A 26,827-nucleotide genomic window follows, 5' to 3' on the forward strand; every position below is an offset into this window, starting at 1 on the left:
GGGGTGCCCCTGCCGCTCGCCCGGGCGGGGCCCGCTTCCCGGTGCTCCCTGCGCAGGCGGCGGCGGGAGTCGGATCCCGCCGGGGTGTGGGAAGGGAGCCGCTCTCTGCCGCCCAGCGCGGCCCTGCCGAGGAGCCATCAGTGCCGGCAAGGGGACAGGTCGGCGCGGTGGGTGACAGATGTGTGGGGGTGTGTGCGTCTGCTCGCAGCGCTTCGGCGCGTTTGCACCAAATAAGGAGAAGTTTAGTTTCCATACCACGTACTGCCTTGCAGCAGTGTATTGGCATCAGAAATTAAATTAGAGTCTAATAGTTGGTGTGCACCTTTGACAGTTCCTGTGCTGAGTATCTACAGTATAAGGCAAGTAATTAAGTTTTGAAATACTGAGCATCCCAACTCCTTGCTCATGCTTCTCTGATCTCAAAAGTCTTGCCTAATAATGCAGAATTTAACTTTTTTCATTCTAGATACTGCAGTTTATATTGATGGTGTACATGTATGAAAATAATTAGAAATTAACGTGAATTTAAAGAGCTGAAGGTAAAAAAGAGCCTTTAAAATGAGAAGAACGTCTTCAAAGAGGAGCTAATTATGCCATTGTGATGACCAATATCAGAACTGGCAGTCTGACAAATAGTGAGAGTGTAAGCTTTCTAGTAGATGGGTCATATTTTCCTTGCTGACTTGATCTATTTAGTGCCGACTCAAACAAAATCCAGAAGTTTGTAGAATTCACCTAAGGCAGTTGCAGCTGTGCAGCCTTGCTGCCTTGCCCTAGGTAGTGGTGGTCCATTTGCAATGTCACCTGTCAGTCTGCTGCTGTTCCTGTGCACTAGGGATGAACCTGTGGTTTGGTTGGGGCTTTGCATGAAACCCGTGCTGATAATTAACCTTGCTCAATTTTGCATGTTAAAAAGAAAAAATTTTTGCATGTGAATTTTGGATCTTAAAATCAGACTCTGTTGCAATGGGTTTTTTGCCTCTTGGATAAATCATAAGGGTTCAGGAAGTGGAACTGTGTTGCTCTTACCTATTTTAATTCAGTAAGAAAGGAGGGGAAGCTTTTCTCTTAGGAAGAGTTTGTGATGCATTCAGATGCTTATTTTTTAACTCCACTTACATACTAGTGCAGAAATCCCGGTTTCTTGAACAACAGAGTGGGTTTCAGTGCTCACTGAACCCCTTTTAGCTAGCTCAGCTCCAGAAGCTCTCAGTGGCTTTTGTTCCAGGCTGCATTGTTGGCACCCGTGGAAGCTGCATTTGATGGTTTGCTTTGTCTGTGGTGCCTAGTTTCTTCTGCCTACCTTAATCCCGGTTTTTGCTTGAGGAGTTCAATGTCTAATGGTTTCATTGTGTTGATGCTGCTTTGCACAGCATAGGTCATAAAACACCGTTCAGGTGTCTGTAGTTGTTAACCTTGGACACTATAGATAGATAGTGTTTTGTGTGACTGCAGCGTTGCCATATGCTGGGCTGCCTAAGGCTAAGCTGTTGCAAGGCATTGGTGTACATTGGTGCAAATTGCTGTGTTTCAGGGCAAAGGGGTGCCCAGGATATGTTTGGAATTATTAGTAGATTTTCAGGATCACTATGAAAGGCAAAAACGTTAACTGCCTCAGGTCACTTGCATAGTTTGGATCAGTTCTGCTCTCAGTAGCAGGTGTGCAGGAGCTGCTGTCCTTAAGGACACCATGTGTGTCTGTAACCAGCAGGATGCCTGCAGTATCTTCCCAGCACATGTAGAAAGCTGTGGTGTGGTTTAAGAAACCAAATCTATCACGTATCCCAGAGAGAAATTCAAAGGCAGATGTTCCATTTTAATTGAGGCCGTCGATGGAAAGTTGCCCCTGAAGACCTGTGATGTTAAGGAGTTGCTCTGATTCTGTGGCAGCTTAAGCTCATTCTTTAAAACAAACAACCCTCCTTTTCCTTGACCTTCCCACATCTTTCATATTTTGAGATTGGCTCCTTATATTTGTGTATAGAATGTAACAAGATTGTAACTTCTGTTCTCTTCCCTTCAAATGTGGAGGTGCAGAGGCTCTTCATCTGTTCAAGACAAAAATCCTAGATTATCCTGTAGTCGTGTGTCTCCAGGCTCCTGGGATTTATGAAGTGTTGTGACATCCCTAAAGAACTGAGAACACGGCAGAACAGTGCAAAGGATTTACAGGATTCCTAATAACTTTGTAAAAATTTATTTTACTTTTAGACCACAATGAACGTGGAACATGAAATTAGCCTCTTAGTTGAGGAGATTCGGCGGCTGGGAACCAAAAGTAAGTATTGTAATGTCTCTGTACAGATGTAGTCATGTTATATCAAGCTATGAACTTGGCAAATTTAAATAAGCAGGCTTAGGTAACCTGAAATCCTACATATGCACTTAATGTTGAACTGTACAGTACCACCTATGTCCCATCCTTTAAAGTAGTTCTGTTATAAAGTTAAACATTTAAGCCTCTGCAGCAGAGAGGATGTGGGCTTGAAGTCCTGCTCCCTGAATCCTGAATCAGCTGCAAGATTCACGTTTTCAATACTTGCTACAGTCACCACAGAAGAAAGTTGCACCTCCTCCTTCCACCTCCTTCCTTGGTAACTTCTCTACTTCAGAATTCATGCGTTTCAATTCTGCTGATGATTGTATTATTTGGAAGAAGTTGGTTTGTATGCCTAAAACTAATCCAGGAGTTGTACGTATAGTTCCAAACTTCCTTAAACTTGCTTAGAAGGTACCTTTTTTTCTTAAGATTGTTTTTCATTGCTAAAACTCCTTTCTTTACAAATATTTATGCAGTTTGTGGTTGTGCTGCCTGCTCCTATACGTCAGTTCTGGTGCCATTTGTTCAGTTCCACTTGTTTTTCAAAACCTAAATGGATATGTACGTCTTGCATTTTGTATGACTGCATCTGCTTTTTAGGAATAACACAACTTTAAAATATATTTTTAAATTGTTGCTTTGTGTGAAAATTCACATTGCAGCCTTTTCAATGTGAACCTCAAATACTAATGAGTGAAAAAATTGTGAAAAAAGTATTTTCATGTATGGTTTAGATTTAGGTTGGAGGAGCAGGGAGTTGGACTTGATCCTTAGGGGTCTCCTCCAATTTGAGATGTTCTAGGATTCTAGGATTTTAATTATTTAAAACTATTTTCCTCCAAACACTGTGAAGAGGTTCAATAGCCTGTGCTTGTCATAGGTTTCAGGAAGTCATCAATAAAAGTAAACATAGCAGATATGTGGTCCTCGATATGAGTCTCTGGAAGGAAAGGCAAAGTTAGATTAGGCAGGAGTTCTGCCTACTGTTTATCATCAGCATTCATAATATGATCCCAGAGAAATTGGGAAACAGAGTGGGGTTTACTTTCAATGTTCTGTATGTTACCTTATTTCCCCAGTACTCTCCTAACTTGAAGGAAATCTACATTATGTCTTTTATTTAGATGCTGATGGACAAGTGAGTGTGAAATTTGGTGTGCTGTTTGCTGATGAAAAGTGTGCCAACCTCTTTGAAGCCTTGGTGGGAACGCTTAAGGCAGCAAAACGACGGAAGATTGTCACCTACCAAGGAGAGCTGCTTTTACAAGGTGTTCACGACAATGTGGATATCATGCTGCTGCAGGACTGATGCAGTGTTTCAGCTATGCATTAATGGAATTGTTTGAAACAGTGATTTGCCACATCCTCTTAATAAGGCTGATCATTCTAAGGCATTTTAATGTATTTTGTATAGCTTTATAGTCAAAAGAAAACTGTCCTATTTTGGAAAACATTCCCTTTTGTAAGTCTTCCTAAAATGGTACTGTATGTGAGTAATGTAAAAGATGCCAGATCTTTTTCTTTTTTTTTTTTATTTTTTGTTTTTAAATCTCAGGTAATTCTCTCAAATGTCTGGTGGTTATTTTCAACATCTGAAGAAGAGGACTGGTTATTTAATGTTTACAAATGAAAATGTGCCATGAAAGTATAAAATAAAAGCACATACTTAAATTTGTGTTATTCTTACTGCTTTGGTTTCTCTTTTTATTTGCAATCTGAAATGAAAGCAAACTGAATTCCTGCAAGGAGCGTATTTCTGAACAGCTGGACTGTTCAGAAAACAGGACAGTGAGAGAGAAATCATTTTGCAGCGTGATTCAATAGAAGAATGACTGCCCTTTGGATTGACCAGACTGTGCACAAAAAGTCATGAATGTTGAATGTACCTCATTCATCTGTGGCAGTGTCATATGCTTTCATTTTCTCGTCTTCTAGACTTGTGAAGGAAGTGGGTGAGGAGCTCCCTGAATGCTTTCATGCAGTGTTAACCGGAAGTTAGTACAGCAGCTTCAGGTTGTGATTCTTTTCCTCACAGAAGTCCTACTTTCTCTGAATCTCTCCAGGCAGAAAGTAGGAGGGCAGTGGAAGAAAAAAGCCCTTTTGATTGTTTTCTAGCTTACTGCCAATTCTTTTTATCAGGTAAAAGTGCACCCTCCAGTAGGGAGAAAGAGTTGCTGCATGAGGAAGGCAGCTGTGGGTAAGCAAAACTGCTTCCTGCTCTGTGCTTACGCTCCACAGCTGTAGCTCTTAAAGTTGCAGGATGGGTGAATTTCCCTTAGCAGACTTTTACAAGTGCAAAATGCTTGAAAAGCATCTCCTCATTTCCAGATCCAGCAAATGTGTGCATGGTTATGGAATCTGTACAAAGCTGTGTAGTTCCAGCTGCTACCCCTTTCATCTTGTTTTGCTCTGCTTTGTGCAACAGGAAAACAACTTAGATCCTGTGTGCAAACAGATCTGGGCTGCCTCTGCCTGTGCTGGCCCCAGAATCTGGAGAGCAGGGAAGTGATATGCAGAGAAACTTGAGCTGTCTGGGTCCAAGCCAGCTGGACTGGAGGAGCAGAGCAGGAGCTCAGCACAGCTCATTGGCCCCAGTGCTCTCACTCTGGTGCAGCACTTCTGCTTCCAGACCTGAGCTGGCGAGTGCCTGCACACCTGTGCTCCACAGGCAGAAAGAAGGGGGACAGAGACCCAGGCCTTCTGCCAGAGGGGTGAGACCAGACAGCTCTGTGTTGCCAGATAACCACAGATGTTTTTGCTTCTGCTTCTATTTGCTGCAAGCCTGAGTCTGGTTTGTCTGGATTCACAGAATGGCCGGAGTATGCTGACAGATACCAAGTGCTTTGTGATTCTGTGAGATGCCCGTTTTGGTACTGAGGGCACCAACCTACCCCAGCCAGGAAGTAGTTCTCGGTACAAGCTCTTGACAGCTCCTTAAGTACTGAAGGGCTCAGCCGTGAAAATTCAGTAAAAACAAAACAACCAAACCAGTAAATATAAGGCTCAGTGCTGAGTTGGAGCCGAGACAGGACTAGGAAGAGACCTTTGTCTCTCTTATTTTAGATTTATCTTAACAATACTAATAAAAGTGCTCAGGGCTTCTGGGAACACCATGTAGAAAGAGACAGAGAAACTTGGAATTAAAATAAATCTGTAACAATCAGAGGAGAATGTGGCTTGTGTACTGCCTGGGGCAGTTGAGTTTCATTTTCTCTCTGCTTCTGAAAGCAGGAGAGGAACAACAGGAACAAGGATGTATATCCAAGGATTTGCACCCAGTACAAAGTTTAATCCAGTGTCTACTGGCCTCAGAATTGTGTAGGGTTTTCACTTCAGGTTATATATACAAGCACTGTTGACTTTCTAATTTTTTTTTTTTTTAGAGATATTTTTCAGAGTATATAAATACTAATATTTCTTCCCATGCATGGGACCACACATCTGTTGAGGAAATAATTACCACAGCAAATGGCCTGGACATGAGATGTAGTTCCTGGAGCACTTGACACAATAAGAAAAAGCTGGGGGGAGGAACTACCTATTTCTATAAACAGTAGTACAATCAGCGCTCCACTGCGATGGGTTCATGATCTTGCCAGCTGTGGGTCGAAAGGAAGTTTGCAGGTCAGCCAGGAGCACCAGTCATTCCAAAATAGAAAGTAATTCTGACTATGGGGAAGTATGAAGAATCAGAGATTTTTGACAACAGCATAAGAGCTATCAGTAAGGCTGTTACCTGCCTGCGATAATGCCGGGAAATTAGCAAAAGTCTAGCTTGACTAATTCAGTCTCCATAAGATCTGAGAGCATGGTGGAACCTTGATGAGAGGTTAGATGAGCTTCAGGCAAATCTAGCTAATACAATTTGTCACCAGTGCATATCTTCAGGTGGGACTGTTAGAGTAGCTGAGGGAGTGGAGTGTGTGCACTCACACTCACTCCTCTCAGCTGTTTCCATACAAAATCCAGTGACTGGAGATAAACGTGCTTTTCAAAGGAGTTTTAACTAAGCTGTGAAGGTGCTGAGGTGCAGGTCTGCATAACCTCTTGTGGTGGGTGGTGACATCTTAAACTTTGCAGCTATTTCTCTTGTGAGCATGGTATTTTGGGTTTTTTTTTTTCTGGGAGCATGAGCAAAGTAAGGGTTGAAATACATGCAATACTGTCATTTATGTGCCTCTCACATTGGAATGAATTTTGAAAATTCATGTTGTGTTTTTCTCATTCCTCATGTCCCCTCCAAAGCTTTGCTGGAGATATTCTTTCTGCTCCAAGGGATTTCTCTTGACAGCAATGTCACTTTTGCCATTCACACCTGTGTAAAGCTCTGCCACGAAAAAAACACTTAAAGGAAAGAACAAGCAGGAAGTTCTTACATACTGAAAACTTCTTATATTGCCACTGATACTTAGAGGGTTTTTTAAAATTACTTGGATGTTCTAGAAATAGGTTGAGATTCTCCTCTGCTCCAGCAGCACAAAATATAAGTATGTTTAAACAGTTGCAGAGCTTTTGGTAAGATGACACCACATGAACCAATTATTGTCACAGGACAGGCCTTATGGCTCCAAACCAAAACACTAACCCTTAATGATACCTTTGTATCACCTCCACCTAGTATAAAAAACAGTTCTAAAAGTTTGTTCCACAGTCTGCAGCATAATTTATGTTCAGCATTACTTGAAAATCCTTTGTCTGCTAACTCTATGATGGGAATCATGCTTTCAAGAACTTAAAAAAAGCCCAGCCTGTTTCTTTTGAAAATGGGCAAAGTCAGTAATTTTGCAAAATTCATGTGATCTGCCTTTTCTCCCAGCAGCAAAACCCATACCAGCTTAGATCTCTTAACAATTTGATTTTCAAGGCAAGATATCTTCAGTATTTTGATCTGAAATGGCATTCTCAAAGAAAATCAAGAGCAGGTTGAAGAGCTGCTCCAGTGCAATGATTTCCAGGAATCTGTGTGGCCCATATTTCCAGGTACCTCTGGTTTTACAATAAGTTGAATGGGTTATTTGAGGTTAAGTGCTTGACAGTGTTTCTAGAAAGCAGTGTTTTTAACACCTAGTTACATAAACTGCTTAATGTAAAATTATTCTAATAAAGTTTTCCTGAGGGTGGCAGTTCAGTTTAGTTCTGCCACTCTGAGTACAGCTTTAGCCACAAAAGCACTGCAGTGCGTATTTAAGCAGCCAAAGCCAGTCTGCTGGCACATATTTTGAATAACACACCAGAAGCAGCATTATCTTCTGGCGTAGCCTAGATGTCATTGCAGATTATGCTCATCTCTGCAAAAGCACCTGAGTGACTCAAATATCAGCCTGGTAACCTAGAGAGGGAGTAATTTGACCTACAAACGCTCTCCTACATCTTGTCAGATCAGATCCAGATCAAAACTTCTTTCAGAGAAATGCTCAGAGTCAGACCTGAGCATTTTCCAGTTCAGCATTTTCACAAATATAGCAGCATTATGTCCATGACCTTCCTCCTTTTTGGAGCTCCTTCCTGCACAGCCACTGAAAGCTGAGTGACACTGAGAGTTTTGCTGCCACCTTGCCATGTTTGAAGCTGTTCTCCAGAGAGGCCAATAGTGTGTACCATGTAATTGTATATGCATACTATGCGTACTTACTGCTACAACAGGTACTCAAAACCTGACTATTTTTTCTCAGTGGGAAAACACTCAGTAAAATGACAATTATGTTTGAATGGGAATATAGTGATCTGAATTTCCTGGTCTTTGCTAAGTCTGGTAAATGCCACAGAAGATTATATTAGTAAAATTGATCATCTGTATCTGCAGAATTAGGTCTTTTGCGAAGTTTTGGTAATAGAGGACATATTACTGCCAGGTCTTTATTAGTCAAGAGGCCTTGGTCCATCTCTGCAGCTAATGTTCTAAAAAGCTTCCTTTATAAAATTTTATTTTGGAGCACAGTATGATTTTCTTGGAAATCTGCTTTCAGTTTTCTTAGGGAAAAAAAAAGAAAATCAACAGCAGTTGAAGATGCTCACCACCATTCGTCAGGACTTCAGCACTACGTAGCAGTTCACACTGAAGTCAATACAAACATGGAAATAACTGTGTTGCAGGTAACTTCAGTGGCATTGGAATATTTAAATTCTCGTATGTGACATCTTCAAGGTACTCTGGTAGCTCCAAGTCCACAGACACCTAAGGTTTGACCGGAAAACTTTGCTGGGAACCTGAAATCATGCAAACCTTCCTATACCCAGAGGCACTGCCACCTTGTCTCTATTGAACACCAAAGTGCCTGTCTCAGACATATGACCACAGGGAATCAAGACACACATGCCCAAAGTCCCCCAGGATGTGTGCTGGCAAGCAGGGACACGGAGTAGTCCTTAGCTTTATACAAAAATGTCTGTAATTTTCTCCTTAAGCACCCACTAAGACACCTTTCATTATTCTGATGAATGGTTCTGGCCTGAAGGGGGTGCAAGCATCAGCAGTGGGTGGGTGGAGGTTGCTGCCAGGCCCAGCATGGCACGTGGTGTGCTAAAAAACATGTCAGCAGGTGAAAAGAAATTGCTGTGTAGAAAGCTGTGCCTCAGGCTCCTTGGGAAGCTGGTCTGTGCTTCTGTGTCAAGCAGCATCGAGGTTGAACGGCTTGCTCAGAGCCAAGAGTGGGATTCCCTAACCCGTGTCTTTGTGTTGTGGAAAACAATGCCCCTCTGTGTGCTTACATTTGCATTGTGTTCTACTCAAGCACGCCCAGCCAGCTGGTCCGATAGCAGGGAACTGCTGTAGTGGGACTTCTCAGAATTGTTTTCTTCTCTATGAACACTTTTGGCAGTTTATAAAGTCATGGAATACTTCAGGTTGGAAGGCACCCATTAGCTTGTAGCACACATCAGCTTGGTTCCCTCTCAGACACCTTGCATAGCGAGAAAAAGAGCTCCCAATCATGCCTGGGACCCCATACATGGATGTGCACCATAATATGGGTCTTGAGAGCTTTGTTGACATTACTGAACACATCTTGTCTTAAAAGTATAACAATATGTGGCCCAGAAAATGGAGGGTTAAAACATGGCAATACCACAGTCCCACTGCCTGTACTAAGTTTAGGCCTGTACACAACGTGCTTCCCCTACATTTTTAAAGCAGCCAAAGACAGCAGGGTTTGCATTTGGATGTAAAAGTCAAACCTTCCTCTCTGCGGTCTGCAGCCCGCGCACCGGCAGGATGTTGTGGTGGGTGACAGCCAGGGGTGAAACACTTCTGCAGAAAAGAAAACAAAACCAGCTCATGTCAGCAGAAGCAAGAGGGAGTAAACGGTATAAACAGTGCAAACTAAATGATACTGCAAATTCTTGCTTTATGGCAATCCAGACTACTTGTGATCATGCAAGCACATATTTTAAATTGCTATGTTTTGAACAAAAAAAGAAACATCTCTAAAACTGTCTAGAAAACTCAAAACTGCTGACTTGAGCTGTTCCTTTCAAGTTGCATGTGTTGCTGTCAAGTCTCATGACACTCTCCTTTAAATTAAAGAAACAAAACTAATCATCTTTGCATTGTTAGTTACAGATGATGGCAATAATCTTGGCCAGTTAATGGTGTCTTGAGGGTAAAGTACAGACAGTTGGCATTTTATCTATTTATAATAATTTTTTAAATGGCAGTGCCATCCCTTCACTCCCACTCTGCCTCTCCCACACACACTCAGTGAGTCAGGCTGCAAGAATATCAAGAGGCTGATGCAAAAATTATATTTTGGAAAGTTCTTTTTTAAAGAATGCTTGAAGTGCTTTTTCTTTGCCTTCCTTACTTTTGTGGTCATATTTCCAAGCTGCTGTCTGCAGTACAAGAGTAATGTTTTCACTAAATCTAAAATCTTGAGGGTATTGTATGGCTAAGGTGGGGCTACAGAAGAAATAACTTTTTTTTAATATCAAATTTCTAGGAATGCTTTCTGTATTTTATAGAATCTTTATTTTTGCAAACATCTAGAAGTCAATGGGGCAGTTCACACGAGATCAAGCCATGTATTATGCTGTGGCTATGAATGCAAAGAAGCAATCAGTGTGAAAATCATGAGTTATATTACTGCACTTGCTATCTATGCACGTTCCCTTCCTCAGCACAGGTAGAGTGTGAGCCACTCATGCACCATGATCCTGTGGCTTCACAACCACAGTAGTTGGGGCTACCATACCATTAAACCAGATGATACCAAGGCCACAGCTTGGACATAAAATCATGCTCTAGACACATTTGTCTCATGGTTTATATTACCAGCTTAACCCATTACCATTACTGTTTAAAAAACCATACCAGGCATGAGATGTGTTTCAGGTTTAAAGGTTCACTGGGGTGGTACAGGTGTGAAGGCTGCTGGATGATATGGTCACCTGGTTGCTGGAAGGCAGCAATCCAGGGGGAGAAGCCCGGGATGAAACTTCTGAGAAAACCGGAGGTTCCACTGGGTGCTCTGCCCAGTGTTGCTTGTGGTTATGAGAGGAGGCTCTGCTCCAGAGACACTGTTGCCTCTACCATGGATACAGCCATGTAGCTCCTCCTCACCTGGAGGTCCATCGTCTGAGGAGTGGGCATGATGCCTCCACCTCCGACGCCTGAGATGTGCCTTTTGGGGTGACTATCTCTGCCCTAGTTGGAGAAGGTAAAGAGTGAGTTTGTGCCTCTATAACACCAGCAGTCCATTTTACAGGTATCTATTTTCTTTTGTTTTAGTTTTTATCTCTAGGGCATGCCCAAGCAACATAACCCTTCCTGTTATACTGCAAAATATCTCCATCTTTGCATAAAGGGTAGACAAAATAACCTTTCGAATTCTTAGCCCATAAATCCCAGAAAAAGTTCTCATTAAGGCATCTGATCACAGATCCTATCTCTATGGCTTTCCAGGTAGCACCAGGGCTTTTTGGTGGAAAATCTCCAGAGGAATTATTGTTCCTTTGAATTTGTCCAATTACGTACCACTAAGCCACTCCTGACTGGAACATCTGTTTTACTGATGTAATGGTGCAAATGACAGTATCATCTAGACTTTCACTTAGTTGCTTTCCAAATATTTTTTTTGTCAGACTTTGTTTTCCACTATTACAGCAAAAAGTTTTTTAAAAATCCATATAAGACATTGGTTTGCACTGGGTTAGTGGTAAGGTGAGAAAGAGAGATGGAGAGAAATACAGTGCAGGGCTCTTTCTGGATTTCAGAAAGAATGGCTGGCAACAAGTAGATTAATAAAATAGCCCTTTTAATTAGAGAATAAAGACAGAAACATAGTTAAGTAATTCTTATGTTGCTTCAGATTGCACTGCATCAGACAGGCCCCGTATGTATTTTCTCTGGGCAGAACCTTCTAAGGAAAAGTTCTTCCTTTATGGTTCTTTGAGCTAGTAAATAATTTCCTTATAAGAAAACAACTCTTTTCCCGAAGGATGATTTCATGAGAACTTCTTGTTGCACTTTCAGATGAGGGCAAGGCCAAATGGGATGGTCTAATTGCTGGTACCAAATGGGAGCTGCCCACAGGCTCCTCTCTTAATAATGAGGTGGCAATTTGTCCCATGGTCAAGGGGTCAATCTGTGCGGCACAGCTGAGGCTGAAGGCCCTGCTGGATGTTCAGTGTGGCACAGCACAGGCCTGGGACTGCTCAGGTTTGCTGTGGAGGGGGTGATTGATTCCCTGATGCACAGCAACCTCCTGGTCAGAAGCCCTACACAGATGAATCTTGGTTGATTCTTCTAACACTCCTCCTTCTCTTACTTCTGAAATGAAGTCATTTAATGTACCAGTGAAAATGGGAAGAAAAATTGGGGAAGTACATTCTGACATTGTTTTCAAGTAGAGTAACTGGTCTTTATGAGAACTTGAGTATTTCATGTATTGGAGTGGAATTTAAAAATTGTCCCAATGCAAATTTTGCCAACTACACATTTTCTATAATGTAAAAACTACATTGTATCACATAGAGTTAGGATATCAAAATGTACCTAATCCCACTTGGTGTCTTGTGATGTTTCTGGGCCTCCCTCTTCTTGCAAAATTTGGTCTTTCCTGATTTCCAAAGCTGCCAGGTACTCTAATTTTGGCCCATGTTATACTAACCTGGACACTTCTTTTCCACCCTGTCATGTCTAAACTGTCAATTCACCGTCCATGGAGCAGACTGAGGTAGCTGTGGTTACAGTCAGGGAGGAAGTGTGCAGCAGTGGCAGGGTTTCATTTTGTAATATTCACTTGCTTTATTCCAAAAGATATGTGATGCCATGATGATTTTTTGCCTTTTCTTTTATACCCCTTTTATACCTTTTTACAACTTCTGTATTCTTAGTGCTTTTTGCCCACATTCTTGGACTTGTTTGTTCAGCTAAGAGACCAAACATTTTAGAAGCTTCATAGTTAGGGACCAGTGTGCCCCAGACCCCAAGGTCCTCTCCAGAACACATTTTGCAAACTAAGAGAGAACCATCCAGGGGAAGGCTCCTTGGGGAGGGGGGCTCACTTGAGCCTCTCATAGGGGAATCTTTGATAGATATGCTAATTAGTAAAACCTATAATGTTATACCCGATCTTTTTGGGGCATACTCAGCTGGGTGCATCTCGATGCATATGACCTGGACGTGTGCGCCTAAGGATCCTCAAAATAAATACCAAGGTAAAATCCCTTTTCCCCTTCTAACCATGTATGAGTCTTGATTTTAAGACCAGGAAAAGGCATCACATGCGCTCTCCTTTAGTTTCCTGCCTTTATTTTTCTCAGAAGTTTCGTTTCCTACATGGCGGGCCAAATAAAGAAACTTGCTTCTTTTTCTTACCACTGTTCTCCCTTTATGACAAGATCCCTGTGGAAAAAAAAAAGAATAACATTTAATTAAAGGTTATCTTCCATCATACATACACTCCAAGTTAAGGCTCTACAGAAGATGCCATTTATATTTCTAGAGTATTTAACCTCATTCTAAAGCATATCATATAAGTGCTGTATGATGAACATATATACTCATTGATAAGCATTATCTCCATGTTGGGATGCATTTCTACATACAAGTCCTTCATGAGGAAGATGGATAAGCAGGGTCTCACTCTGGATGTGTGTATGAGTTGTTGTTGGTAGTACACTATTCCATCCCTTCACAAAGGGCTTGTGCTCCCTTATTTTGGCAGGATATTGGTGGAGTAAACACAGATGGCCAAAGGACTGTAGCAACCTGAAAAATGCTGCTTGTCATCCAAGCTTGAACGGAGCTCCATGGGAGGCAGGCAGCACCCATGTCACCACTCCCTGCTCCAGACCTGCAAAGGCTTGCTATGAGGCAGAGGTAGCAATTGAGCTCCTCCAGAAAAGCTCAGATATCTTTTGCAATAGCAAAAACTAATCAAGCTAAATATGTAACTCCTCACAACCTGCACATACAAGTTCAGTTTGCTCTCTCAGATCATTCTTACTGCTAAATGAAGTCATAGCAAAAGGCAGGGAAACTTCTTCCGAAGAATGATTTGGGTGTGCTTAAAAGTTTGGTAAACTTAGAAATGTGTTTTATTCCTTTTGTCTGTGGATACACAATGGCTTTTAGAAGCAAGTGTAATCTTTAAACACATCCTGTCTGATCCTGTGTCACTAATGACATCTTACCAAGCATCACCAATTGACAGCTGTTTGTTCCTAAATCCTTTTTTAGAGATTTCCTTTCTCAGCATTTCCTATAAGCACAGCACTAGATCTCAGATAGCGCAAGACTTGCATAAATAATATGTAAACTGGATGCAAGCTCCAGTCCTCAAGATTGCCAATGAGCAAAGTTAGAGGACAAGATGGTAAAGATGATAATGTTTTCCTACTCTCTGGCTGATGTTACTTATAGGAATGAAGCTGCTGTGCTCCCACTGTTTTCCCACTTCCATTTTACCTAACTTACACAATTTTGTGAGTGTTTGTCCATCTTTTTTTTTCTGCTTATTACAGCAGGGCAGTCCTGTGGAAGCAAGAATACTGTCTCTCCAGCTTCTTTCCCCTTGCAGAACAAAGCATTCCTCCACTGTGGCATTGCACTTCACAAAGATGGTAAAATGATGTACAATGTTACTAGATCAGAAAAGGTGTTTGAGCTCAGTTTGCACAACAGCAGGTGATTACATCAAGTGCAAACTGCTGTATGATTAAACCCAGTATTTCTAAACATATGCAGAACTAGAAAGGGTAAGTTCTATTGCAAGTTTTCCAGAAGAAAGTATTTGATTTTGCAGCTTGTACTTTGATGTTTATTGAAAATGTCTCAATCAGAGCTGTAAGATTGGGCTCAATATATTCAAAGTGGTTTGAATCTTTCAAGAGCAAGTCTTTTTTCCATTTCCAAACCCAATGGCTTCAAATCATCACATTCCACCACAGATGAAGTGATTTATATGTCTTAGCAGTGCTGCAAACTGCAGTCTTCTATCCTGGAACTCTCTCCACAAAGTATTAATGTCCCCCAATGATTTCAAATCACTTCACACACTGTAAAAAGGGCTAGGTGATTAACACTCTTAAAAACTCCTTATGCTTGGCAGAGATTTACATTTAAATCCTAGGCATGTGGAAAACCAGGTTGATACTAACCAAAAGATGTATTATTTTGTACCTTTGAATGTGAAAGGTATTTCCTAAGCTTTTTTGCTCTGCTAGTCAGCTAAATGTGTCAGAGTCTGTAAAATTACACTCTGCCTCTCAACTTCAGCAAATTCTCATACGAAGAGCTGAGAAAACTGGTGGGATTTTTTTTGGCATAAAATGCAAACTCTGCCACTATTACATTATATTTCCCTAAACTGAATACTGTGTCTCACTACCCCTTTTTCTCTCCTTTTTCTTCTCCATGGGCTGTACAGAATCTCCTGTTCAGCATGATATATTGTTTATATAGATGAGGGGGTGGCTCTGAGACCATACAAAGCAGATCCAAAGCTGCATTCAAGGATTAGAGTAAATCCACTGGATTTCTCCCTCCTCCTCCTCTGTTTCCATGATCTGGTAAAATGAGGGGACACAGAGTAAGTGCATGTGAGGTAGGATCAGTGGGTGTTGATGTGTTGACTAGAAGCAGATGGACCTTCAAGATTTGTTGCCACTGGATACAGAAGTATTTGCACAGGTGGAGTAAGAACAGTCCAGTGTGGCAATTATCCTTTTTTTTTTTTTTCTTTTAATTCAGAACAAGTTATCCTTTCACTTTCTGGACAGAGCTTATTGCTTTCCCTAGCCAGCTTTGAGCACACACAAAATCTGTCCCCTCTATCCTTGTGCACATAAATACCACCTTCACTCATGCTTGTTCTGGCTGGAGATGGACTCCTCCAGTTGGTTCAAATTATTTTCTCTTCCTTATATTCCTTTTGCTCTACCACACTTTTATTTCCTCATATAGCTGGAGTCCCTGGTAATTTGGACCACCAGGGTTTTGATACTGAGCTAGTAAAGTCCACAGAGACCTAGCTCTTGCTATTAGCCCTCCTGAAATCTGTGTTTGCCCTGTCTCATCAGACTGGAGCTAAATTCTGCTATCAGCACATCGCTGCCACATCACTACAGTCAGTCCCATTCAAGGCTATAATGAAGGGCAGTATCAGCCACGTACAATACTTGTGGTGCAAAGTGCAAAGCTTCTTGATAAAAGGATTCCTTCCTGAGTATGTGGCTAGGGGACTTCAGCAACAACCCTGAGAGCAAACAAGCTGAATCACATAGTTCTTTTGTAGCACAGAGAATTACTGATGTGTTAGTAGGGAAAATCAAATGTCAGTTCCCCCAGAGCACTAGGTTTGTCCAAGCATCTTATTTTCTCTGCTAAGGTTTGAAGGTTTTAAAAATTATTTATTTATTTCATTTTCTTTCTTTGTCCTGTAGGGAGAGGGAAGGTCTGCAAACTGAACCGTACCTGCATGTGTATATCAAGACAGGCAATCTCATGGTCCTGCAAGCAGAGAGTCTGTAGGATGAACTGAGCTATAATAACAGGAGCAAGAAGTTTGTGTTGGCCTGCCTTTGAAAACAATAGTCAGCTAGGGGATCTGTGAAGATCTCACTGTGATGCCTCTGAGATTAAGGAAAGTCCAGGGTGTTGCTTTTATTTTTTAATGGGAAGCTTTTAATCTTCATCTGTGTTTTGGATGCACACATAGGAAATTTTGAAAATTAGATGGAAATGAAATATTAGCTGGTCTTCAAAGCTTGTCACTGTTATTTTTTGTGCTTGCTATTTTTCTAATATAGAAGCAATCAGAATCCCCTAGAACTACTGTATGTGGCTCCTCATTCCCTCTCAGCAAAGAACAAGTTACAAGTAGCCAAAAGTTAGGAAGTGCGATGTGCTCCTCACAGAGAGGGTGCGAGGGATACCATGACAGGTGGGCTGCCACCTTCCCCTGTTCCAGAGGAGCTAGCTTGAGTTTAACTCCTATGGGGATCAGTTGTGTTGCCTGAGGGGAGCAGGATGAGAGCTAGCACACCGGAGAGCTTGGATAGCTGTTTCCTGGTCCTGGCACCGGCCCCAGCTCTTTCTGTGACAGCTTGATGACTCGTTTTTCCTGTATGCAAGATGCATATTTTAGTATTTACTTACTTGGCAAGGTGAAATGATGATTAATTTGTCTTGGTTTTTGCAGTCTGATGTACAGAGTGTGATTAGTTGCAATGTGTGCACACATTACCCCCCCAGCAGCATGAGCATGAACCCCAGCAGGAGCAGCTGCTTTCAACTCCTCCTGAACCATGGAGGGAGGTGCTTGGATTTTCCCTTCCTTGGTGCCACACAAAGGTGGTTGTTTATCTTTTATCTGAAGGTCTAGTGCAGGTATGGGTGTTTTGAAATCCTGTGGTTAACCATTCCCCAGATTCTGGGCTGGTCCTATGTATGGTGATGAAGATCCAGTGGATGTGAGCTGGCAGTCTTAAGTGGCCAATTATATTACAGATTGCCCAGGAACATCATCCTCATCCTTCGGTCAGGGCAATACCTCCCATGAAGACAAATTTCAATCTAATTGTAGCAAAATTCTTTGAGTACAATGAGAGATAATACAAAAAGTTTGTGATGACAACAATATAAATCAGCACAGCAGTCAATGGGAACACCCCACAGGCCATTCATCCATACGCTTCCATTAATAGGTGTGTGACTTCATTTTTTTTCCCTGTTTCACTGCAAAGGATTTACAGGTCTGGACATTAAATATATCTGACTTATGTAACAGAGTAGTAAACAACACTGCAATCTAAATTTAAACTCAATACCTGAGAGACCTACTCTTTCAGATTAGAGATAAGGGAATTTAGGAAAACCGAAAAAGCTCAGCCCTTCCAAGACTCTTCACCTCTTCTCAGTGTTTCCAAATACTAAATATCACCTTCACACTTTCTACCCTTTTCATCATGTGTCTGGAGCTATACTCCATAAATTTCATATGGTTTCACTAGAACTGATAGAGCTTGTGGTTCCAATACCAGCTTTGCATTTCCGTAATGCAGAGGCCTATATATGGAAAAGAGAGAAGGAGACTAAATGATCTGCTCCAGAGCCCCCAGTCTTACTCGGAGATTTCAAGGAATGATAGCAAGTTACAGAATGAAAAAGAAGTCTCCATTTTTTTTCTAGTTTCTCATTTCTGGCTGGTAGAAGATTTTTTTCTGCTGGAAATTACATATGTACAATTCCATTATTATCATTTACAGTGAGTTCATGCATGTTTCCTGGTGTGAAACTCTGTGATATCCAACCCACTTTTCCTTTGGAAGTTGAAAAAGACTTCTTACAGCAAGAGAGACCTTTCAGCCTGTGGCAGAAACAGTGATGACTGTGCCAAGTGGAGATGCTGATGGCAGTTGTGTACCCCCTTTGTGTTATTTATTGCTTTTACCCGTCCTCATCCTGCCCAAGTCATCCCAAATATTTCTTGGGGCAGAAGTGTACTGAATTTTTACCTAACAGAGTCTGCTCCTGAAAATCACAAACCTCAGATGTTCAAAGCAGCAGTCAGGCCCAGAGTAATCAATACCCTCATATAAAGGGTATGTTTCTGTGGCAAAGCAAGTACATTGGGCAATCTCTTATCTTCTCCTTTTTGAGTTTTAAGATTGCCATGCAAGCTTATTTTCAACTTTTCACTGAAATTATCTGAGGTGGCCTCTTTTAGTTTAATGCTGTGCCCAGCAGCGGGGGCTTTGAGAGAGGCCTCAGTTTGCAACACCCAGTGCCTGGATTGTGTCTCCATACAAGCAGCGCAGGGGGACCCAAGAGGGAGGAGTCAAGCCAAGCATAAGTTACAGTGTGAATAAGCACAGGGAAGATGGTGCTGGGAAAATCTCCTGGGATCTTGCTGTTCTGAGTGCTGGCAGTTGGCCATGCCAGACCCCCTTCTGAGAAGCTGTCTCCAGCTTGCTGGTTTTGCCTTGCTCAAGGAAGTAAAGTTTTGTACATTGTCTGTAAACAAGTGGAGCTGTGTCAAAAACACCTGCTTCTCTTATCATTACTCTTCCTAACAGAAAATTACTATAGAACCTTGAATTTTGGCTAGGCATTGAGGTTAAAACAAGAAACGAAGAGAAACACTAATTTAAATACCAAGGTCTGCTTGGTTCTCTTCAGGCATCCTGCGCAACTAATTTTCTTTTCCTCCTTACCCCCTGCCTGAGGCACCCGTTGTCTATAATTCAGGATTCACTTGGGAATGTAATTTTTCTTGAAAGCCATCCTTCCTTGTTATTTCTGATTATTTTTTTTCCCTTGGAACTTGCCATTTTCGGGAAATACTAATGATTTCTGAGTTTGATATGATTTGGGCCAAAGCCGAAAATGAAAGAGAGGAAAAAACCAAACTGTCCTTGAACTGGGAATATGGCCTTTTCAGACAGCTTCATTTAACTGCTGAATTGCTGTATACATTTTTGTGTAATTTCAGGAGAGCATTCTGAGAAGTTGTTCTGTAAATGCATAATGACATTGATTTTTCAGTGTAAGGCTTGACTTTAGTAATGGATTTCAAGGAATTTTACAAAGAACATCCATATCATGGCCCCTATTCTAAGGAACATGAGATTTTAAACTAGAGCGGATGATTCGCTCAACATCATACCATAAATGTGTGGAATTGCTGGGAAGAGAAGGCAGATTTCCTGTAAGGAAAGTCAATATTCACAAAAAATATCCAGCAGTCCCCATCCCTGTATCTCAGCATGAACTGGTGGTTTAATTGGCTATATACACAGTTTTGAATCACTAATACCGAGTTTATTGGAATTGAAGCTATTTCTGAGTGACGTCTCTCAAGCTTGCAGTTTCACTTATTTGTGGATTTTAGTACTGTGTTTACAGCATCCCATTTGTCTTGTTCTGTTGGCCTATAAAAGAACAAAATGTACTACTCTTCAGACCTGAGTCTATACAAAGAATGATGCACTGTTGGCAGACAAAACTGGAAAAATATGAAATAACTAAGCTGCCTTTGGCATCTACCGATTCAAGCTGGATTAGTAGAAAGAGAAAGGTCAAAGTACTGGCAAATTCCTTCTCTCATTGGAGGGATGTGAGCAGAAATCTCAGAGGAAGAAAGTACATTCTTCAATGTGGAATTTTGATAATATAACAGACTGAGCTGAGAACGAGGGGGAGGAAAATCCAATCGATTTAAGTAAAATGTAACAGACATAGCTATGAGTAGGTTTTGTCTCCGTTTAATAATAATGAAAAAGGTTTGAAAGTAAAGTAATTAGTTGAAAATTATGAATTATAAAAAATTAGTTGGAAGAGATCTGTGAATCAGTGAATATCACGGCTAAGAAAATATTTTCTGAGTTTAATTTCTCTTTTTTTTACATTGTTTTCATAGAGCTGCAAATTATATCTCTTCCTTTGTTACAATACATCTTGTTCAAAGCCATTTTTAAAAACCTTGCAGTTAATCTTTTGGTGAACAGCAAAACTTGAAACCAGAACCAGAATTTCCCTGAAAACCCAGACAGTCTTGTTTGCTTTTTAAGTGGAAAATGATGGATTTCATGTTTCTGAAAGCAAATGACTGGGACCTGGATCCTTAGTCCAGGCTTCAGAGGCCTCATGACATTTAGTACACAAATTTTCTCTTCTTTTCTATGCCATCAGTTCATTATGAACTCCTCTCCTCTCTGGGTCCATGTAGTCAAATGCCAGAATCAGCACTGTCCTAAGACCTCCAAGCCGCCTGGAGCAGACCAATTCCTGTGATCACAAGCATACCCAGTGAATAGGCTCCCTGTTGGCTCCAGGATCTTTGTAGGGCTGAAATATACTGTGGGCTCTTCTTTGGCATCCATACATTTTTTATCAGGCACTGGCTATTGCTGGTGCCTTAAGTTACATTTAACCTATATGCTGGAACACAGATTTTGGTGGATGCTGATAGCAGGGGAGTGATTCACTACCTGGCATTATCTGACTGTACCAGTCAGCATCTCCCCTGAGTCGGGGGGGGGAAAAACCCTAAAAGTTCACACAGACCTATAAGCTATTCTGTGACAGATTTAAAGCCTGGAACATGTCTTTCTGTAAAATATACTTACCCCTCACTATACTTAGGCATGTTCTCAGAACAATCATTCGGGATTAGCTCTTGAAATAAAATTAAAGTTGCAGCAGCAGCCATAACCAGGTTGTTACCAGCAGGACCCACACTGGGTGCATGCTGAGGGTAACAGCTGGTGCAGAGAAATGAATAGCCAGCCATTGTCCCTGCACCTGGCCGGTACCAGCTCCCACAGCCGGAGATGATAAATAGGGCAACCACGGAGACGATTGGTGTATTTTTCTGGAGAGGAATGAATTAAGTCATAATTGTGGCAGAAGTGTATGATGTGTAGGAATTATGTATAAATGAGATGTGATGAACAAGATCTTCCACTTTCCCCCATCAAAGAAAGCTTTTTAGTTCTCTTGTCTTAGGGACAGAAAGACATTGGGGAGAGGGTCCTTTCACAAAATGGAAAAGAGGGGAATTGCCAGACAAGGAATGCAAATGAGCCTTCCGGCACACTGGACGAGACTCTAATCCTCATTATTCTTTGTGGGTGCAGTGGAGATTTCAATTGTTGCTTTTGTTAGCTAAATGCAACTGAGACATGACTTGTACAGGAGGCCCATCTGTTTGTAAGAATGAGGATAGTGGGAGAACAGCAAGCGCTGAGCTCAGCCTGCCCTGCTGCTTCCAGCAGTGGGCATATGCCACTGCTACAAACCTCGGTGATGTTTTCAGACATGGAATGTGGAACAGATCACTGTTACCACCGTGAAGGGCTTTACCTGGTGACTGCGAAGGGACAGGTAAGCCTGCTGCACTGGCTATGCTTAGGAGGCTGGAGAAAGAAACCTTGTCCCTGTGCTGCAGCTGCCCTGGTCCCATCACTGGGAAATAAGGTCTGGAAATAAGTGGGATTGGATTTCAGCACAAGGAGAACATCATGCTCAATGCTTTGCTTTGGAGTCAGGACCTTCACCTTTGATCACAAGTGCTCAAACTCCCCTGAGTTCAAGGGACTGCATACACCACCACTTTCCTTAATTTCATGTACAGCTCTACAGAGCTTTGCAGCTTCCCTACCACAGATGTCTAAACCAATCTTCCCATTCAATTGAGTAGCAGCAATTAGTAATAGCAGAACCCATCTCCTGAGATCTTATTATAAATCCCCAAACCCCTGCATTTACACATAATTAGTGATAGCAGGATACACTAATCCCCTGCCTGTTGCTCAACCCAGGGATGGCAAATATTTCCCTGCTGGATTTTTGGAAACTCTATTGAGTTTTTCAAAAGTAAACACCACAAAAGTGAAATAAAGACTCCCCCATCCCTTCTCCTTCAACAACTGTTGCTATATCACCATCCCACAGTCGCAGAGAAAACTTGCCCATGTGTGGCTTGGAGCCTTTGCAGAAAATAGCTTCCATTATTCAAAGAATGAGTAACAGCTGACACATTATATGTTATGTTTCCCTTTTTTTCCCTTAAGAAATGGCAGAAAGAAATGCTAACTAACAACTTCTTTGTAGTAAACACTCATGGAGAACTGGAAAAATTTCCCGGTTATTGATAATTTTGTGTTTTGCAGCTTCCCAAAAATCAGGTGTTTTTCAAAGATATGTTACATTCCCATGGAAAATCTGTACCCTGCCTGTAATCTCAGCAATAACTGTGTGAAATTGATATATTTTTCTTCAGCTTCATCACCTACCAACTTCTGAACAGCAGCAGTCAAGGTGAGAAATGCCACCAATTTTCCCTCAGTAGTTGCAAAAGCTGTGAATGTGGTGGTCTGGAAGCAAAGCTCCCAAGACTTGAAAAATACTTGTGGCTTCACAAGAGTCTGCATTCAGCCAGTTGTCACAAATTACTTCTGAGCTGAGAAGCTCCCATTTTCCCTGACAAACTTCACTGGCCAACTGTGACAAGCCTGTCTGCCACTATTCCACACCAGGGACAGAGAAAGATGCTTCAGGAAACCCAGCGTTTATATTGTATTAAAAGTTGGAAGGCTTCACATAACTTAGGGAAAATGGTAAGTGACTTCTAGGACCAAAACTACTTACAGACACTGGGCTGAAGAACCAAAATCACTTCATCTCTTGCTTTTGGAATTTGAGCCAAAGCCATTGAGGAGAGGGGAGCTGCAGCACAGATATTTCCAGGCACTCAGCAAGGGGCTTTACTAACAGGGGATGGGAGGTGAAAGTGGCACCAGTGGAAATCACGGATGGGGGCCACAGAGTGAGAGGATGAGGGACTCGTTTCTATTCAGAGTGGGTATTTATGAACGACGACTAACTGGAGTCCAGATAGGAGTTTTTAGTCATCTTAAGCAGCTGGGTGAGCAGTAATCTGTTATCTGGAGAGGTGATGGTAATAGCTAGCAATAAATAAAGTACTCCACTTTATCTCCCACAAAGGATGTTTTAGTTTTATTTCTTCATTATGGGTAGTTATATTTGATCAGCTTGAACCTGGACGTGAATGAACATTTGTTGTGGAGAACTGCAGAGGTCTGAGTTTGAGTTTTCACTCTTTTAATCTAGTTATTTCTTTTCAAACTTATGCTTACATAAAAGCACCTACATAGAAAGTTTGGAATACAGGTTATTTGTATTAAATATTTCTGACACGAAGATTCCATAATGATTCACAATATCTTCCCATTAGCTCTCTCTCACACTTTTTGACAGCCATGGACTGGAATATCTCTCCCTCTGTCAGCAATTTAAGTAAAATGGCACTATTTTATCTTCTCCCATTTCTTGTCAATTGACCCTGATTTCAAGTGTCTAGTCCGTATCTATTGAGAAAGTCTTGTTTGTTCCTATATCATTGTGCTGATTAGGTGCAGTAATTTATTTGTTATTGATGTTTTCAAGCTCATTTTTTAAGCTCAAAGGAGATTACACCAAGAATGAAATACTAGCCATTAGCCAATACCTGTAAACCTAAAATATATTGCTTAGGGGAATTTTTCTCCTCTGTAGAAAACAGACTTAGTACATTTTCTCAGTCTCTTGATTCTTCTATGTGCAGCTCTCTTGAAGTATACAAATGTGATGCTATTTACACTACTGCAGCTGGGTCTTAAGGTGCCTTTTATGTTCTAAATCAAAATTCAGTGAGATTTAACAATCTGTGAATGGCTGCAAATCAAGTATGCTAAGGTCAGCTTTCTGGGATTGCTGCTAGGTCTTTGTATAGGGGAAGAAATAAAATATAAAAAACCACAAACAAATAAGAAGAAAATGCAGTGAAAGGCGGCATGTTCGGGAAAGAAATAAAATATAAAAAACCACAAACAAATAAGAAGAAAATGCAGTGAAAGGCGGCATGTTCTGCTAACATCTTCCTTGTTTACTTATTAAAGGAGATTGTATCTATTCTGATAAAAGGACTTCTGAGGAAGTACAATAAATGGAAAAGATCGAAGCGTGAACAGAAATCTGGTTAAGTTTTCCAAAATTTGTGTGAATGATATAACAAATTACCTGATTTTTAAAATAACCCGTTTCAGAGTGAACTGGTCACAACTACTCTGTGTACTATATATAGAAAGAAAAAGAGATACTTATTTTTGAGTTATGAAAAACAAGGCTTCTGCAAAGGATTAGATTGTGGAGATACAATTTGCTGATAATTTGCAGCACAGTTTGGTGTAGACTTGCTGCCCTTGTCAGAAAGATGGATCTCCAGGACAAGTCCTGGCTGATGATGTGCAGGAAGGACTTGCAGACCCAAGCAAAGCCACCTCACTTCCATGGCACAGGGAGGGGGAGGGCCTCTGTGGAGAGGCTGGTGGACAGTAGGGATCCTCATTACCCCACAACCGACCATGGGTCTAAGCAGGACATGTTCCAGGGGGACCTTGCCAATCTCGTTCCCCTGCCAGGTAAGGCGAGGGACATCAGGCTGCATACGTGGTAGCATCAGCACTTGCCAGCTTGCAGAAGAATTTTTTCACCCCCAGAACATTACAGCAGATCTCTGTGACTACTGAAACTGCCATGAATTACTTGATGTCTGCACTTGATGTCTGTGATCTCACACTGAGAAGAACTTCCCTACAACCCTTGCAAGAGCATAAAGGCTGGCTGCACAGCACCAAGATTTGACCTTCCAAACCAGGAAGCTTAAATTTTGCAAAACTGATATTTGAGATATTACACCCCTGTACCCAGCCATGGAAGTTACTCCTTCAGCTCTTCTGATTCACAGCAAGGAGCTGCTGTCTTGGCTCAAACTGGACCATTTAGTCTGACACTCCACACCTACTCTGGACATGTGAATCAGGTCCCTATTTAACATCCATGGAGTTTTCACTGTTTTAGAGGAACTTGAAGACTTGAAAAGTTTTCCTTGGAGGTCTGACCCCCTGTTACAGCAGACAAGCACCTTTATGTGCCTGTGAAATAGTGGAAAGGACCCTTTTCTTTTTTTCCTTTGTAAACCTACAGAACTAGGGGTAAAATTTGCTCTTGCCAAAACAGATCGAAGTCTTTCAACTGAGGTGGCTGCAATCAGGATTTGCCCAGACTTGTAGCCTCAGAAATTGGCCACACTTTCTCCATTCCTCTAGTTTCTAGATAGAAATGCAATTTAGAAGCTTCAAAACTGTGAACTAAGGTAGGCAGGACATTTAGCTAGGGGAATGCAAGACCCTGAAAAGTACATAATTTCAGAACACTTCCCCCAACACAAGGACTGTTTTAAAATATCTCTGAAATGCTGATGTCTGTAGGCAAAGAAACTAGGCTATTTGACTTGAAACTTCATGTGATAGTTGCTTCAAGAGTATTTGAAAATACAGTGGCTAATTTTCTTCAGGAACTAAGGCCCTGGCTACAGGTACAAGATAATCCAAATGTATACCATTTCTAAAAGGAAAAGATTTGGGAACTGTTCCAGTCAAACAGTTTGCCAAGTTACTTCAGACAAAATTGTGACTTACAAAATGTGGCACTTTCCCATTAGAGAGACCTCACTTATTTTGACCCATCTGTTTTGACTTGATCTCTGGAGCCCAAACAGCTCAGGCATGGTCTTGTCCTCCCAGCCACAGACCAGTAACCATAACTGCTCAATTTCTCGCATGCCTGTGTACTTCTTCCATAAGGAAGTCATGGAAACCTAATCTCCAGGATCTGGATGAGAAAGAAAAAAAAGTTAATTTATGTGCAAGGAAAAGGTTGCCAAGCTCAGAATAACGGCTCATCCTAGGAGTTGGTGTAATGTTCTTATGATAGGCTGCAATTTTTTTATTCCCAAATTGGATAAGCTGGTGGGTACCAATGTGAGCATATGGGCAGGTGACACCTATGAGCAGTGAGCTGCTGCTCGTCAGCCAGGAACAGGCACGTCACAAGTGCTGCTGTTTTGCAGCTGACGGGCAGCATCCCGCGTCCCTGCGTGCAGGAATCCCGTGATTATCAGTTACCAATTTTCCGCAGTGCCTCCCACCGAGCCCGGATTCCTGCAAATGAGGCTGCTGCCCCTCGACAACGCCTCTGTCGAAGCACGGTACTTCCAGCTCTGCTCCATGCGAGCGCAGCAGTTTGAGTCTTCCTGTAGCTCATGTCCTCAGGGTTCGCCCCCGCTGTTCGTCGCCCACGGAGATACCCCTACCAGGAACCACATAAGCTGAGAAATTCAAAGTCAGGGCTGTGCTGCTGTAAGGCTTTGTGCTCCTTAACCCGCACCCCCAAACCCCCGAGACCGCATTGTTTCGGTTTCCTTCCACTCCCTTTTTATTCCTGCACGTTCAGGTGACATTTTCCAGCTGTTTCCCGCTGTCTGGACATTCACAGCGCCTGGCACGCCGCGGCGGGAGCGCGGCCCTCAGCGCACGGCCGAGGCCGGGGTTGCGGCGAGAAGCGCCCACGGAGACCCCCGCCCCCCTCGCCCGTCATCCGGCCCCGGTGCGGGGGCACCGGCTACAGCTCCCGTTCCCGCCCCACCCCCCCGCGGCGGAGCGCCA

At 42.0% G+C, this 26,827-nt stretch overlaps 1 protein-coding gene across 3 annotated transcripts; it reads left to right on the plus strand.

The window, feature by feature from the left end:
• The first annotated feature begins 31 nt into the window (after positions 1-31).
• Positions 32-4,006, plus strand: ABRACL (ABRA C-terminal like). Of its 3 annotated transcripts, none has more exons than XM_017737280.1 (3): positions 32-167; positions 2,212-2,278; positions 3,445-4,006. In XM_017737280.1, exons 2-3 carry the CDS (start codon positions 2,218-2,220, stop codon positions 3,627-3,629), a joined length of 246 nt encoding a protein of 81 aa, XP_017592769.1. In that variant the 5' UTR covers positions 32-167; positions 2,212-2,217; the 3' UTR covers positions 3,630-4,006. The 3 variants fall into 3 exon arrangements, with proteins under 3 accessions (XP_017592769.1, XP_008634205.1, XP_017592768.1); XM_008635983.2 differs by having other exon boundaries at positions 77-158; XM_017737279.1 differs by lacking the exon at positions 32-167 and adding an exon at positions 192-359.
• The last annotated feature ends 22,821 nt before the right edge of the window (positions 4,007-26,827 follow it).

Source organism: Corvus brachyrhynchos, unplaced genomic scaffold (assembly GCF_000691975.1).
Source record: "Corvus brachyrhynchos isolate BGI_N302 unplaced genomic scaffold, ASM69197v1 scaffold6, whole genome shotgun sequence".
Taxonomy (NCBI): domain Eukaryota; kingdom Metazoa; phylum Chordata; class Aves; order Passeriformes; family Corvidae; genus Corvus; species Corvus brachyrhynchos.